Source organism: Corylus avellana, chromosome ca2, assembly GCF_901000735.1.
Source record: "Corylus avellana chromosome ca2, CavTom2PMs-1.0".
Classification (NCBI taxonomy): domain Eukaryota; kingdom Viridiplantae; phylum Streptophyta; class Magnoliopsida; order Fagales; family Betulaceae; genus Corylus; species Corylus avellana.
In genome coordinates this window covers 38598068-38612097 of record NC_081542.1, presented here as the reverse complement: position 1 = coordinate 38612097, position 14030 = coordinate 38598068, and the positions used below count along the sequence as shown (strand labels likewise).

Genomic DNA, 14030 nt, shown 5'->3' with positions numbered 1-14030 from the left:
CCATTTTGTTGTGAGGTGTCTGGACACGACAAGTGAGGAACAGTGCCATAATGCTTGAGAATAGCTTGAAAATCATGTTGAGTATATTCTAAAGCATTATCAGAACGAAAAGCTTTGATGGGTTTTGAAAATTGGGTTTCAACCATTTTGGCAAAAGTACGATAAATTTCTAATAATTCAGAATAGGATTTCATTGAAAACACCCAAGTGTAACAAGAGAAATCATCAACAAAAATAACAAAATAACGTGAGCCACTCATACTAGCAACAGGAGAAGGTCCCCAAACATCAGAATGAATTAAATCAAAAGAAGCAGTAGCATGAGACTCACTATTATTAAATGGCAAAGTTGATTGTTTACCAAGTTAACATGAACTACAATCAAAAGAATTATTGGAAACTAAACCTAACAAACCATTTGAAATTAAAAATTGAACGCGAGAGGCAGATACATGACCAAGACGCGAATGCCAAAGTGCAAGAGATGGTGATGACGAAGAGGCAGCAGCAGAGGCACCTATGGCGGGGAGATATAAGGATGAAAGTTCAAACATACGCCCAATTCTACGCTAGGTCCCAATGGTCTAACTCGTACGAGGATCCTGTACATGCACCAGAGAAGTCAAAAACAAGTCTATATCCAAGTTCACACAGTTGGCCAACAAAAGAAGATTGAAGGACAATTCAGGCACATGAAAAATTTCAGGAATAGAAAGGGAAGGTGTATTGATAGTGCCTATATTTTTAACAATCATAATGGAGCCATCACCTATGCGAATCAATGAAGAATGAGGTGAATGTATAAATGTGGTAGAGGAAGTAGGGTGAGGTGTCATGTGATTGCAACAAGCAAAGTCAAAGAGCCAAGGGGAAGAGGTACCTGGCAAAACTGAGAGGACAGAGGAAGATGCATTACCAGAACGAGATAGGACAACCTGGTTGACTATTGTCTCAAAGTCAGCTACAGATAAGATGATACTAGATCCTGGCCAGAGGGAGCAACAGAAGAAGGAGCAGCTGGAGATGAAGCAAATAGAGATGAACCACTCTCAGTATAAGCAACTACTGTTGTAGGTGCATTAGATCTTCTCTTACGCCAACACTTGTCAATCGTGTGCCCTCGACGTCGACAATAGCAACAGTAATTGTTATCGCGAGACTTAGGAGGGAGTCGAGGAGTACTTGACTTATCATAATACTCTCGTTGGAATGATGAGGAGCTAGAAGATCGTGCAGCCAATACTGTATGACTAGGCTGAGAGCGCATAGTCTGCGATCTAGTCTCAACATGGACAAGTTCGAAGATGGCAGTGTCCAAAGTGGTAAGAGGAGAATGATGTAAAAGTTGCACACGAACAGGCTCAAAATCATCACGCAAGGCCATCAAAAATTGGTGAAGGCGATGCTGATCTCTACGGGTAACATACACCTTAGCATCAGTGGGATCCTTCCAAATAGGATTAGAAACATCAATTTGGTTCCACAAGAATTGCATGCGAGCAAGAAAATCATTTATACTCTAATCAAATTCCTACCTCAGATGGAAAAGCTCAAATAGAATCTGATACTCGTAAGCACCATCTACAGAAGAATAACGAGAAGCAAGCATATCCCAAGCACCCTTTGCTTCATCAAAGCTGCCAAAGAGCGCAAAAATAGATGGGATAGTTGTATTACGGAACCATGTAAGAATCTGATGATGTTTGCTATCCCAATCAATAAGACGAGTGGTGAAAGCCTCATCTGACTCAAAAGCCCCTTTAATTGGCTTTTTGACCTCCCCAGTCACATAAAGCCAAAGCCTGCGGCCTTTAAGAAAGTTACACATAGATTGGGACCACACCATATAGTTTGTGTCATCCAATACAGTCTGAACATGATGAATAATCTCATTTTGTGCCATCTAGAAGGCTCAAAAGCCAAAGCAAACCACAAATATGAAATTAGGACCAAAAAATAGGTAAGAAAGCACCTGGTCAACTCTGAAAGTCAACAGTCAACCGGTCAAAGTCAACGCTGATGTGGCACAGCTGATGTGGCAAGGATTGAATGGAAACTGCTGACATGGCATTTAGGGCTGACGTGGCTACTCTAAAGTGGCACTCAACGATGACATGGCTATGCTGATGTGGCACTTAGTGCTGACGTGGCATATTGGAGCAACTGGCGCATGTAGAGCATGCACGACTGAGTAGGCGGCGCATGGATCTCACGCGCAAAACTCTGAGTGGCGCATGAGGGCGCGTGAATGACTGGATCAGGATTTTGGTTACAGTTTTGGAGTCACCTGGAGCAGATCTATTGATCGGTGGGCTGAGAGAAGCAATCGGACCACCGTGGCAGGCAGTGGCGGAATTGCGAAAACTTTGGGGGCGCGTGAGGACTCCGATGGGACTGTTTGCGGCGGCTCTGTGACGGTTGGCTTCCGGGATTTCAATCGGTATAGTGATCCACTGAAAACTTCGAGGAGAAGATAGAGAACCGTGAGGGATAGAGGGAAGGATGTGCTGGATAACACTAGCGGCGCCAAAAAAAAAAAAAAAAATAGATGTGGAAAAAATTTGAAGTGATTCAGAACCTGTGCTCTAATACCATGTTGAGAATAAGGTTGTATATTGAATCATACTGTATAATGTACAGAAGGGGCCTATATATAGGCTAATAATACAGACCTAGTAAAACAAGGAAAGGTAAACTTAATAGACTTATAATACCAAATAAAATAAATAACAATAACATAATATTATTGACATATAGGTTGTTCTTTTTTTTTTAATATGAAATTTCAGGCTTTCATTAATTACCACATCATCAAATAATACAGCTCTATGAAGTTACAATATGATGAAAAAACAAAAGAAATTCCTCCATCCAAATTTCCTCCCTTGTTGGAGAGCCACTTTCACCAAAAGATGAGCCGCCATATTAGCTTCTCTTCGTATATGCTACACTTGCCAAGAGTGGAGGCTATTCAGTATAGTCTTCGAGTCATCAATCAAGTGTCCATACGTGCACCAAGATTGGTCATCCTTCCGTAGCGCATGTATTACCTCCAAAGCATCTCCTTTCAAAATGATATTGTCGAGTCCTAAGTCTCTACCGAACAGTACTACAGCCTTTCGTATCATAAGTGCCTCCACAATTGTTGGATTAGTAATATATACACTGCACGGGGGAAGACATTGTTGCCATAGCCTATCTCGACCACGTGGTCTCTAACAATAACTCCCACTCTCGTCAATTTTCTTATATTATCAAGGGCCGTTTACCAATTAATTTTGTACACACCAAGAGGAGGAGCCAACCACGTCAAAATCCCAATATCTGAATATCTAGATATCGATCCTCCTTAGGATTTTTTTACAACTCTACCATGCACGTAGAAATCCTCAACAACCTCCTTTGCATTTTTGACCAGTTGATTCGAGTATAGGAACTCTCCACCAAATACCACAATATTTTTATGAAGCCAGATTGGCCTCTTGTTATGGTGGTTATTAGTTTAAATTCTCCATTCTCAACAATATAGGTTGTTCTTTTTAAGAGTACGATAGGAGATAAATAATTCATTAGTCACTAATTCTCATTCGCTACAAGATGAAACCTAACAACACCTCATAAAACCGAACTGCTTTATCAACCATGTTTATGGGTTTCCTAAAAAAAAAAAAAAAAAAACATGTTTATGGGTAGATGGGTAGAGAACGTGTATGACACACATGATGGTGCTGACGTGTATTCGTGAACCACACGAAGGCAAAAGTCATTTTCATTTTGAATCTCACGCAACCGGCCAGATCTAACTTATAAAACATTATCTACCATTCACATCTATCTAAATCCTTGTCAACATAATACTTTGCCACGAGTGATGATAAAGGGAACGCGGGGCGTGCCCACGCTCGGCTAATTTAATATTTTAAAATAATAAAATATTTTATTTTATTATTTTAATTATAAAAAATAAATAAATAAATAAGTCAAGCGTGCATGACTGTTCATACACGCCTGGCGTTCTCCGTATCATTACTCCTTTACCACATCAAGTCCACTCGGTCCGTTGCCGGCCAAGATTCGTTGACGCACCTCTTAATTAAAATCTAGAATTAATTAATTAATGTATAAAACATTTGCAAAATCGAGCCATTAATTATACGATTAATTTCAATTCTTTTTAGTAAAAGTTGTTGCAGATTTATTTTTATGGTCAAGATATTAAATACATAATTTTTATATCATAAATATGTTAGAAAGAGAAAAAGGGCATGCAATAGGACATTGTGTCACAAGTCATGAGTGGGCATGGCAAAGCCACTCCATCGCAGATCAAGTCAACTAATTGGTGGGTGTTGATGATATAAATATTATATCATCACCACCCACATCTGTTTGATGATTTGTCTTTGAGTTGATAATGAATATCCATTATAAATATTAGAAATTAAAATTAAGAATAAGTGTACGTTAAAGGCTAGGGTCCAAAGCCTGGCCCAATTGACATAAAGTATGCTCAATTAAAAGGTTTAAAAAAGCTTAGGAGCCTCGTGATCACTACCGACAACTATTGCACAACTATGAAGCCCACCACATTGCAATTAAACAGTGTGCGTGAAAAAAAAATAAAATAAAATAAAGTTTGCCATTCCTAAAATATAGGCAAGAACCTTTCCATCCAAAAACTCTCTCCTCTATTTTACTTTTCTACAATAATACTCTATTGACTTAAGTATCAGAAGTTCCTGTTAAGCTTCAGATCGGTAGCACTCCAGTGGTTTTCTCCTTGTTGTGCAAGAGTCTCGTTGTGCGGTCTAATCATACAAAAATATACTTTAATGGCATTATTTATAAGAATGATGTTTCTTATCTCTTCAAACATTTTGGATTACTTTGATGGGCTCTCTCCCTCTTTCCAAATATCTAATTGAAGGTCGGTTTCGTATCGGGTTCGCAGATCGTATCAAAAATTCCTCCCCTAAAATGTCGTTGTCAGGTTCAGGTCATATCGAGACATAATATAAGACTATATATGTCAATCATAACACAACCAATTTAATTAAACGATCAAACTCTTCAACCACAATCTTCTAATTTCGTATTAAGTTCATGTCAAGTTCGCATGTCATATCAAAATTTGTCAATTCTAAAAATAAAAAAAAAAAATTAAAAAAAATGCCCATATATGTACATTTCAAATTTATGTTAATTTGTATTTGAATTTGGTAGAATCATTCGTCCTTAATTTTGCTAAATTCTGCCAAAACCCATAATCTGACCGACATTGCCAAAAGAACGGTTAAAAGGAAAGCCAAGATATTTACATACAACGACATGTCTTTTAAAAGGGCAAATCATTCTTATCCCATCGATGTCCCCACAAAACCCATCAACTTTTGGTTTTGTCTCACGAGCTACCAAGAACACGAAAATTCAATTTGATCAACTCTTCACCTTCTTCTTCTTTTTTTCCTTTTTTTAAAAAAAAAAAAAAAAAAAGAGTCCACTTAACCCTCTCAAACTACCACTCCAAACTATCAATTGCTATAATTTACCCCCTAAACTACCAAAAAAAATGACAATGTACCCTCAACAAAATAACAAAATTACCCTTACTAAAATAAAAACAGAAATGCTAAATTTTTTTTTTTTTTTTTTTCAAATTTGTAAGGGTATTTTTGTCTTATTGAAAATTCTATAGGGGTAATTTCGTCATTTTGCTAGCATTGGGTAGGACATTGTCATTGTTTTGGTAGTTTTAAGGGTAAATTGTCTCAATTGATAGTTTGAGGAATAAATTGTTATTGAAGTGATAGTTTGATAGAATTAAGAAACTTTACATTTTTTTTTTTTTTTTTTTCTAAAAGAAAAGTCAAAATATTTACAAATAATTTTTCTCATGAATCACTCAAAAAGACTTAAAACTCCTTTCACTTTATTGTATTAAAATACTTTTTCAAAAAAAAAAACCTCTTAAAAAGGGTATGAACTATGAAACACCACTACAACATTTTCTTCTCTCTCTTTACATGATTAGTGCCTACCTTTCAATTTTAATCTTCAAAAAGGAGAAGATTTAGTGAGTCAACAAACCTATTGAATAAAAACAAACCAACCAAAATCAGTTTAATTAACTCGGTTTTATTTTTGAGGTTGATTGATTGGTTTAAGGTCGTTGGATTCATTTGCCCTACCCATCCCATATATATATATATATCGGTTCAAATATCCAAATCCCACAAAAACTTTATTAAGGTGTGATTCTAATATTGATGGTGTGAATTCCCTAATTAATAAAAGACTCAACCCCAACCCCACACGTCTCATATGACATCCATGTGTGTTGGAAAACAATATAATCAACCCGAATCTGTGAAGTCAGCAAATATAACAAATTGCATTCATCATCAAATAAGACCAACTACTGATTTTGCATTATTCAACTTATCTTCGCAGAATCTCTAAATTTCCAATGTCTTTATTAAGCAACATGTTGTGATAGCCGCTTTCACTTCTTTCTTTTCTTATCCTTATAATGAGTTAATATTATTGTTTGGTCCCAACACGAAAGATGATTGTGGAAGGAAATATGATGTCTTGGACAACAACCTAAGCTTTCTTTTCGGTGGAAAATTAGGCCATCATTGTACGTCCACCTAAACATCAAAAGGAAACACGTATCAAAACAAACAATTTTCTAAAAATCAAATCAGAGAAATAAGTGTCTGTTTTTTTTTTTTTTTTTAATAGTATTTACTTAAATCAAGAGAATACGATGAGAACACAAAGAGAGTACCTAGCTTTCCTGTATAAATTCCACGGACGTGGCATGCAACATCTAACTCCCGCGCGCAATTGAAATTCTCATGCTTGATTAGCGTAAATTATTTTTGAATTTCAAGCAAAAGAGAATGTATGCAATTTTTACTATTTAGGCTTTTACTGTCATTGATTTCCAGCGAACAGGTGCTATACTATAATCATACTAAAAAAAAAAAAAAGCACACTAAAAAAAAGTAACTACCATCTGATCGCCTCTTTTGCCTTTAAAATTAGAAGGAAAAAAAAATAGAATTAAAATTGGATCCTCTCCCGCTCAAATAAACTAAAAAAGAGCGGGCTCCATCAAAATAGGGGATAAAATTATAATTTCATTTTTGGTTGGAAAATTCTTTCCCTCATTTTGTTGGAAGAATCCAAATACCTATCTATCTACAAAACCTACTCCACTGGCTACGTGGCAAAAAGGCAAGCCACATGAGGACATTTGTAAAAACGATCAAAAAGTCAAAAATCTGAGTCTGCCACCTGGATATATATAGAATTATAGATCCCCACTATTTTCTACCTAATCTTTTTGTTTGACTTTTGGTAGCTGAGTCTAGGTTTTAATCTACATTTGGCTATGCATGCATGTGGGATACGTTTGTTTGTTTGTTACTGTTGTGACGCAAAATGATAACTTCACATTTCTAGACTTTGTTTAACACCTGGATTTCTTCTTCATCTTGATTCAAATTAAATCATTACTTCACATTTCTAGATTGTGTTTAATTCAAATAAAGATTTGGACCGATTCTAGAAATACAAAAATTATCTTAAAACTCATGGTGATAAGCCCTTTATTTTAAATAGATCATCTGTCAATTGGATAGAGTTAGAAGAAATAATCAATTTGATACAAAAGGCTTGCCACAATGAGTTATAAAATAATTTTAGGACCTCATAGATCGATTTGATACAAACCAAAACCTCAAAGATCAGTTTAATCATTCTTTTTAAAGAAAAATGGGAATTATTTAATATTAAAAAAAATTATTGCTAAAGTATTGATTAAATGATTAAATTTACCCTTCTTATTGTTAGAAAATAAAAATGTAGGAAATACAGAATTAAAGAAAGCATAATAAAAATGTATAGGGGAATGACTAAACTCTTGGACAGTGAGGCAAATATCAATTTGTCTCTTAGAAAAATATTGTTTCACTTATAAAATAAGTTTTTGCTTATGTAATACAACAATTTTGTCCTCATGATACAATATTATTGCCCAAATGTAGTTTGTGGATTAGAAATTTTAAATACTACTCTAAAATCAAGAAAATTGTGTAACAACATAAGAGAAGAAGAGGAAAATGTGTATATATATATATAAGCGCAGGTTCAGGTAGGGTTGAAGGATCTCGAGACAGTCACGCCTCTTCCTATCACTTGTTCGTTTGAAATTGTTGTCTTTCGCGGTATTAATTCCTTTGATAAGCTGAATTATTTATTTGGTTCATTCTCAAATTTTCTAAGGATAGTATGTTTTATATATATATATAATATCTCATTTGAGAAAAGTCCAACACTTCGACAGTTTGCATTCCTCAGCAACCTTCAATGAAAGTTAATGCCGACAGTGATTTGCGGTTATGTGGCATTCAAAATGTTTCACGTGTGTAGTTTAGCCTTGTCATTAGGTTTTGAAAAAAATAGTTCCCAAGTTTTTAAAAACTGAAAATTCAACTTCTTCCACCAATAAAATCTCATTTGCTGGAGATAACGTTGGATTAGGAATAGGGTTGGTAGGACTTACACATGGATGAAAATGAATTTCATTTAAAAAAAAAATAATAATAATCTCACCCAAATAAAAGTTTGGATTCTATAAATTTAAAGGCCTCTCTCACGTCATCTGGCTTAGTGGTAACATTCTGAATAGATGAAGAAGAATAGATCATGCGTGAAATGTAAAAAGTAAATAAAGGGTTTTCTTTTTTTAACCCAAATGAGAGATCAAAGAGGTAAAATTTCGACCTTTTTGCTTATTTTTATTTTTCTTTGGTTGCTTCTATTGCAGTGACGGAGCCGCATAGAGACCAGAAGTTATCCTCTTTAAGAAGTCTTGAAATAATTGGGGTGATCGCCCTCCGAGCTTTTTTATTTATATTTTTTTCTATGAGGCAAAGTCTTTTAGCTTTTGCGTAAAACAAAAGTAAATAAAAGAACAAATTTTGCTTTCAAAGTCTTTCAAACATGGCATGTGAGATTGCCCCCGGCATAGCAAGCGACATGACTGGTGCATATAATTCGTCCGTGCAAGTGCTATATTTTGAATGGATAAAAAGTAAACCAATGGTGCCAAAGCTTCTTCAATGTGTTGGATATTTTTCTTCTTCATAATGTATGTGATTTTGTGACTCACGTTTTGTATGCAACCCTCGCGACAAGAGGCCAATTTGCAATGATTGTGCCACAGCAACGACTCATTTAGTTGAATTAGGATCTCTTCATTTCATTTGAAATTGATAATATTCAGTTAGTTATAATAGAAAGATATGTTTGTTCCCTTAGAAAGTGAAAAGACAAAAATACCCCTCAACTATAATGAACCGGAGAGGATCCGCTTTCCATTTAGTTGGCATCATCAAGAAACAGAGTTTTAATGTTGCAATATCCAGGAAGCAAAAGACAACATGATGAGAACAAGGTCAATCTCTCTCATTTTGGAGCCTCTAGCAACCAAGCTCTAGTGAACCAGCAGAACTCACAGCACAAGGATAAGATTTGCCAAACATTTTTGTGAGAACAATATGGTATTATCAGAGAAATAGGGGTTTTCTTATGCATTTTTGGCAATGTGCAATTATTAGAAACACAAGGAGAGAGATGACATGATTTGTTTTGACAGATTGATTATCTGTTTGTAGCAATCCCATTAGATTTTTGCCAATGTCTCCTTTCAGATGTCCATCCTGACCACCACTCTTCACCAAATTTAGGTGATAAATTGACTTCCCCCTTCCATTTCTTCAATAGCTAACCAGAGTTTTCCCCCATGATTGCGTGCAACTCATCAACTACAGAAATCGGGGAACCCATCGCAACTGATTGCGGTTGTACTTGAAGTTCACAACTACAGCAAGGTGGAATATTTTTATCAAGAAAAGAAAGCACAGAGTAATATCAGCAGTACTCATAGTGAACTATTTTTTTCCCCCATAAAAAGCAGCTCTAAATCAGAATCCCAGTGCATAAATTGCTCTCTCAAAGCTTCCAAAATCAAATTTCAGTTCAAATAAACATAAAAAAACGTAATCCATTGGCTAAGTTAACTCATTCTTAATCATTTGAACCAAACCCTCATGTTAGTGATTTTGTGAGATTCCACTGGATTACATATGAAGAAATGCAATCTTCATGAATACTGTTCTTCAAATTTGCAAAACTGATTAAAACAAAAGAAGTAATATCCATTTTAAGTCCAGCATTCCAGCAGAAGCATCTAATTTTGAATCAACACATTCAGATGAGGAATGTCTCAAAAATCAAACTTATCATCAAGTGCATTACCTACATTCAGAATGCAAATGATGCCATTGACCTTAAAACACCCTCTACCAAAGAAACCCCAACCATGTCATATTTGCCACAATTACAAAAAGCAGCAAAACTAATCAGAGATATAGTCTGTAAAGAAAAAAATTGAGCGGCGCATTTAACTAAGAAATCAATCAGCATCATCTTAACCACTCACTTCTCCACTTATCAGCATAATCTAAATAACTTATCATGAGCCCGGATTATTTCTAGTGATGAACAGTTGGTTGGGTAGATAATCAAACAGATACAGAGTTGCCAACCAAAACGCAAAGATAAGTAGAAAATATGTACTCCATTCATTAGAAGCTAATGCCGGATTCTCGACACAAGAATAGAACTTAAATCATAGAAGAGCCTAAAGCTCCACCTAAGTAACACATCAGAACAACCAAAGAGAACTTCATAAAAAAAAAACAAAAAAAAAATTATACGTAGATATCATACACAAGATTAGTAAAAGAAAAAGCGAGCCAGAGAGGGAAAAGCATACCCTTTTCCTTTCCTTCTCTCTCTCTCACGCTCTCTCTCCATCACTCATCTACTCAGTATCAGAAGGTAGGTATGAAGAACCAGGTGAAGGTGGAGGAAACGAAGGAGTAGCTTCCTCTAGCATCAAATTCTGCAGCCCAGGTCTCAACTCCCTGTTACAGAAGTCCTCGTACTCTCCTTTATCCCCTCCTTTCTTCTTCACCTCCACTACGACCAACGACGGTGTCAACTCGAATATTTCCGCCGCAATTGTTAGGGGTCCCTTCACGCCCTCCCTCGACCCTTCCAAGCTCACCCGGCAGTCCTTCTTCCTCACCGTGAAGCTCACCACCTTCGCTATCTCTTCCAGCTTCGATATGATCTTCGACACCGGCTCGCCCGATACGAACCTCGCCTCCTCCCCTCCCTCCTCGAACAACCCAGAGAGATCGAACCCGCGCGAGAACGAGATGATGTCGAACGCGTTCAAGCTCGCCGGTCTCGGCAACGTGCCCGTCCTCCTAATCAGACTCCGAGTCGTCTCGAACCCAGATTCCGATTCCGATTCAGACTGGTCCGAGACCGAATCTTCATCCTCTGCACCTTCGCCTTCCTCCTCTTCCACGACATTGCAGAGCTTATCATCCTCTATATAAAACTTGATGTGTTTGAACCCTTTTTTGAACCACCTGTTCTCCATGATCTCCGGGATCGTAATCCGGGTCTCCGGGTTCGTATCGAGAAGACGGGAAAGGAGCCGAGTGAGCGACGGCGAGAACCATCTCGGGCACCGAAATTCGCCCTTGTAAATCTTCTTGTACATGGACATGATGTTCTGGTCGTGAAAGGGCAAATACCCAGCCATCAAAACGAAGAGTATAACCCCACAAGACCAGATGTCGACCTTGGAGGCCTCGTAGCCCTTCCGGCCGAGAACCTCGGGGGCAACGTAAGCCGGTGTGCCGCAGAACGTGTGGAAGAGGCCGTCCTGGCGAATCTGGTCGGAGACGGCGCTGAGGCCGAAGTCGGAGACCTTGAGATCGCCGTTCTCGTCGAGCAAGAGGTTCTCAGGCTTGAGGTCGCGGTGGTAGACGCCACGCGAGTGGCAGAATCCGACGGCGGAGATCAGCTGCTGAAAGTACTTCCGAGCAGTTTCCTCCTGGAGCCGGCCCTTGGCGACCTTGTTGAAGAGCTCCCCACCGCGGACAAACTCCATGACAAAGAAGATCTTGGACTTTGTGGCCATGACCTCAAAAAGCTGCACGATGTTCGGGTGTCGGACGCGGCGGAGGATGGAGATCTCGCGCTTGATGTGGGCAATTAGGCCCCCCTTGAGAATCTTCTCCTTGTCGATGACCTTGATTGCCACGCCCTCGTTGGTCTTCACGTTGCGGGCATGGTAGACCTTGGCAAACGTTCCATGGCCAAGGAGCTTCCCCACCTCGTAGCGACCGAGGAGGAGCGCCTGCGCCTCCTTCTTGGTGGTGATGGGTTTGTGGTTGGTGTTGTTTTCCATTGGATAACACGAAAATGAAACAAAGTCGGTGGTAGCGATATGGTGGAGGACCTATTGATCATCATGTACCTCCATCGGCGTTTTCTTTGAAATGAAATGATAAATCAGTCGGTTGGGACTGGGGGACGATATCATTTTATAGAACAAAGGGTATATTAGTATATCCCTCTCACTCTGACCCCACTTCATTATTTATTTATTTTTTAATTATTATTTATTTATTTATTTTATATTTAGTTTTATGTTTCTTCCGCGTGGTTGCCACATAAGTACAGGAAAAGTTTACATAGGAAAATGTTAAGGTTACAACATAAATTTAACTTATGGTCAACTTCTCTCTTACGTGTCATTTAAAAAAAAAAAAAAGAATTGATAGAGAGAATTTTGAGATTTTGAAAATTTGGAAAAAAAGACAATTTATTTAGTTTAAAATTCAAATTTGTTTTACACGTAGGAGAGAGTTGGCCATGAGTTAAATTTGTATTGTGTCCGTATCAAACCTCGTTTACAAAAGCATTGGAATTGGCTCATCTAATTTTATAAATAAACCATTCAATATGTATATTTATGTGGAATTTAAACCTCACAAATTTAATAATTAATTTATTAAATTTATAAAAAGATATAAATCAAATATAAAAAATTGATTGATTCCTATCATTTCTCCTTTGAAAACCATATTAATGAGGAATAGAGTTCTCTAGAGAAAAGAATTGCCTTTAGATGGAGTAATGGACAAGTATTTTCCAACAAAGCTACCAATTGCTAATCATTAATCTGTTATAATGGGTATGATGTCATATCGAGATAGATGGTATTTTCCTCCAAATATTTTCTTTTTAATTGAATAAATGAAACTTTTTTAATATTTTCGGAGCAAGTTTTGAAGTTATTAATATTTTCTTTAATTAAATAAGAAAATTTGTTACAAATGAGGATTTTTTTCACTCGTGATTCGAAAGGAAAAGAAAACGGACAATCTTAAATCTAAAAGAGAAATTGGCTCTCCCAACAGTAAACCCAAAAAATACGTAAAATTATTAACAATTTAAACAGTATATTACTATATTATAAGCTTATATGAGACTCAATTGTTCAAATAAGTTTTGAACTGTTTAAGCACTTAACTAATAAGATTTTTTTTTTTTTTTTTTAAAAAAAAAAGACAAATAAATCCCATGTGGACAAAGTTTTCCTCCAAAATGGGTTAGAGGAATTTTTTTTAACCTACTCTATAAAAGTGACATGTGTTCCTTTTTTTAATAACATGTGAGACGCATATGAATTTTTAATAAAATTTATTCCAACTTTGTTTCTATTATTAAAAAAAACATGTGCATCTCATATATTAAGGGACACATGTTATTTTTATAGAGTAGGTCGAAGAAAATTTCTCCAACCTAATTTGTAGGAAAATTTTGTCTTTTTTTTTTTTTTTATACTTAATTTCTGGTAAATTTGTACTTGTATTGTTTGGTGGGTGCCGCATGTTGCATACGCATGTTGTATACGTCTATAAAAGGAAGTAGGAGTTTTAACGGCTCTTTGGACCTTAAAAGGAGGGACAACTTTCTCCAAAGCCGTGGGAAAAGTAGATTGAGAGCATCAAATCTACTCATCCTGACAACCCCATACCAACCAGTCTACGAAGACAAGATTACTTGTATTTTTCCCCAAATTGTATACA

The 14030-nt window shown here is 36.7% G+C and overlaps 1 protein-coding gene across 1 annotated transcript; it reads right to left on the bottom strand.

The window, feature by feature from the left end:
* Positions 1-9402: 9402 nt before the first annotated feature.
* On the bottom strand, positions 9403-12447 carry LOC132170412 (CBL-interacting serine/threonine-protein kinase 12-like). The gene is made up of 2 exons (XM_059581393.1): positions 10850-12447; positions 9403-9892 (listed from the first exon to the last, which is right to left on the bottom strand). The coding sequence occupies exon 1, from the start codon at positions 12341-12343 to the stop codon at positions 10898-10900; it is 1446 nt and encodes a 481-aa protein (XP_059437376.1). The 5' UTR covers positions 12344-12447; the 3' UTR covers positions 9403-9892; positions 10850-10897.
* Positions 12448-14030: the final 1583 nt, after the last annotated feature.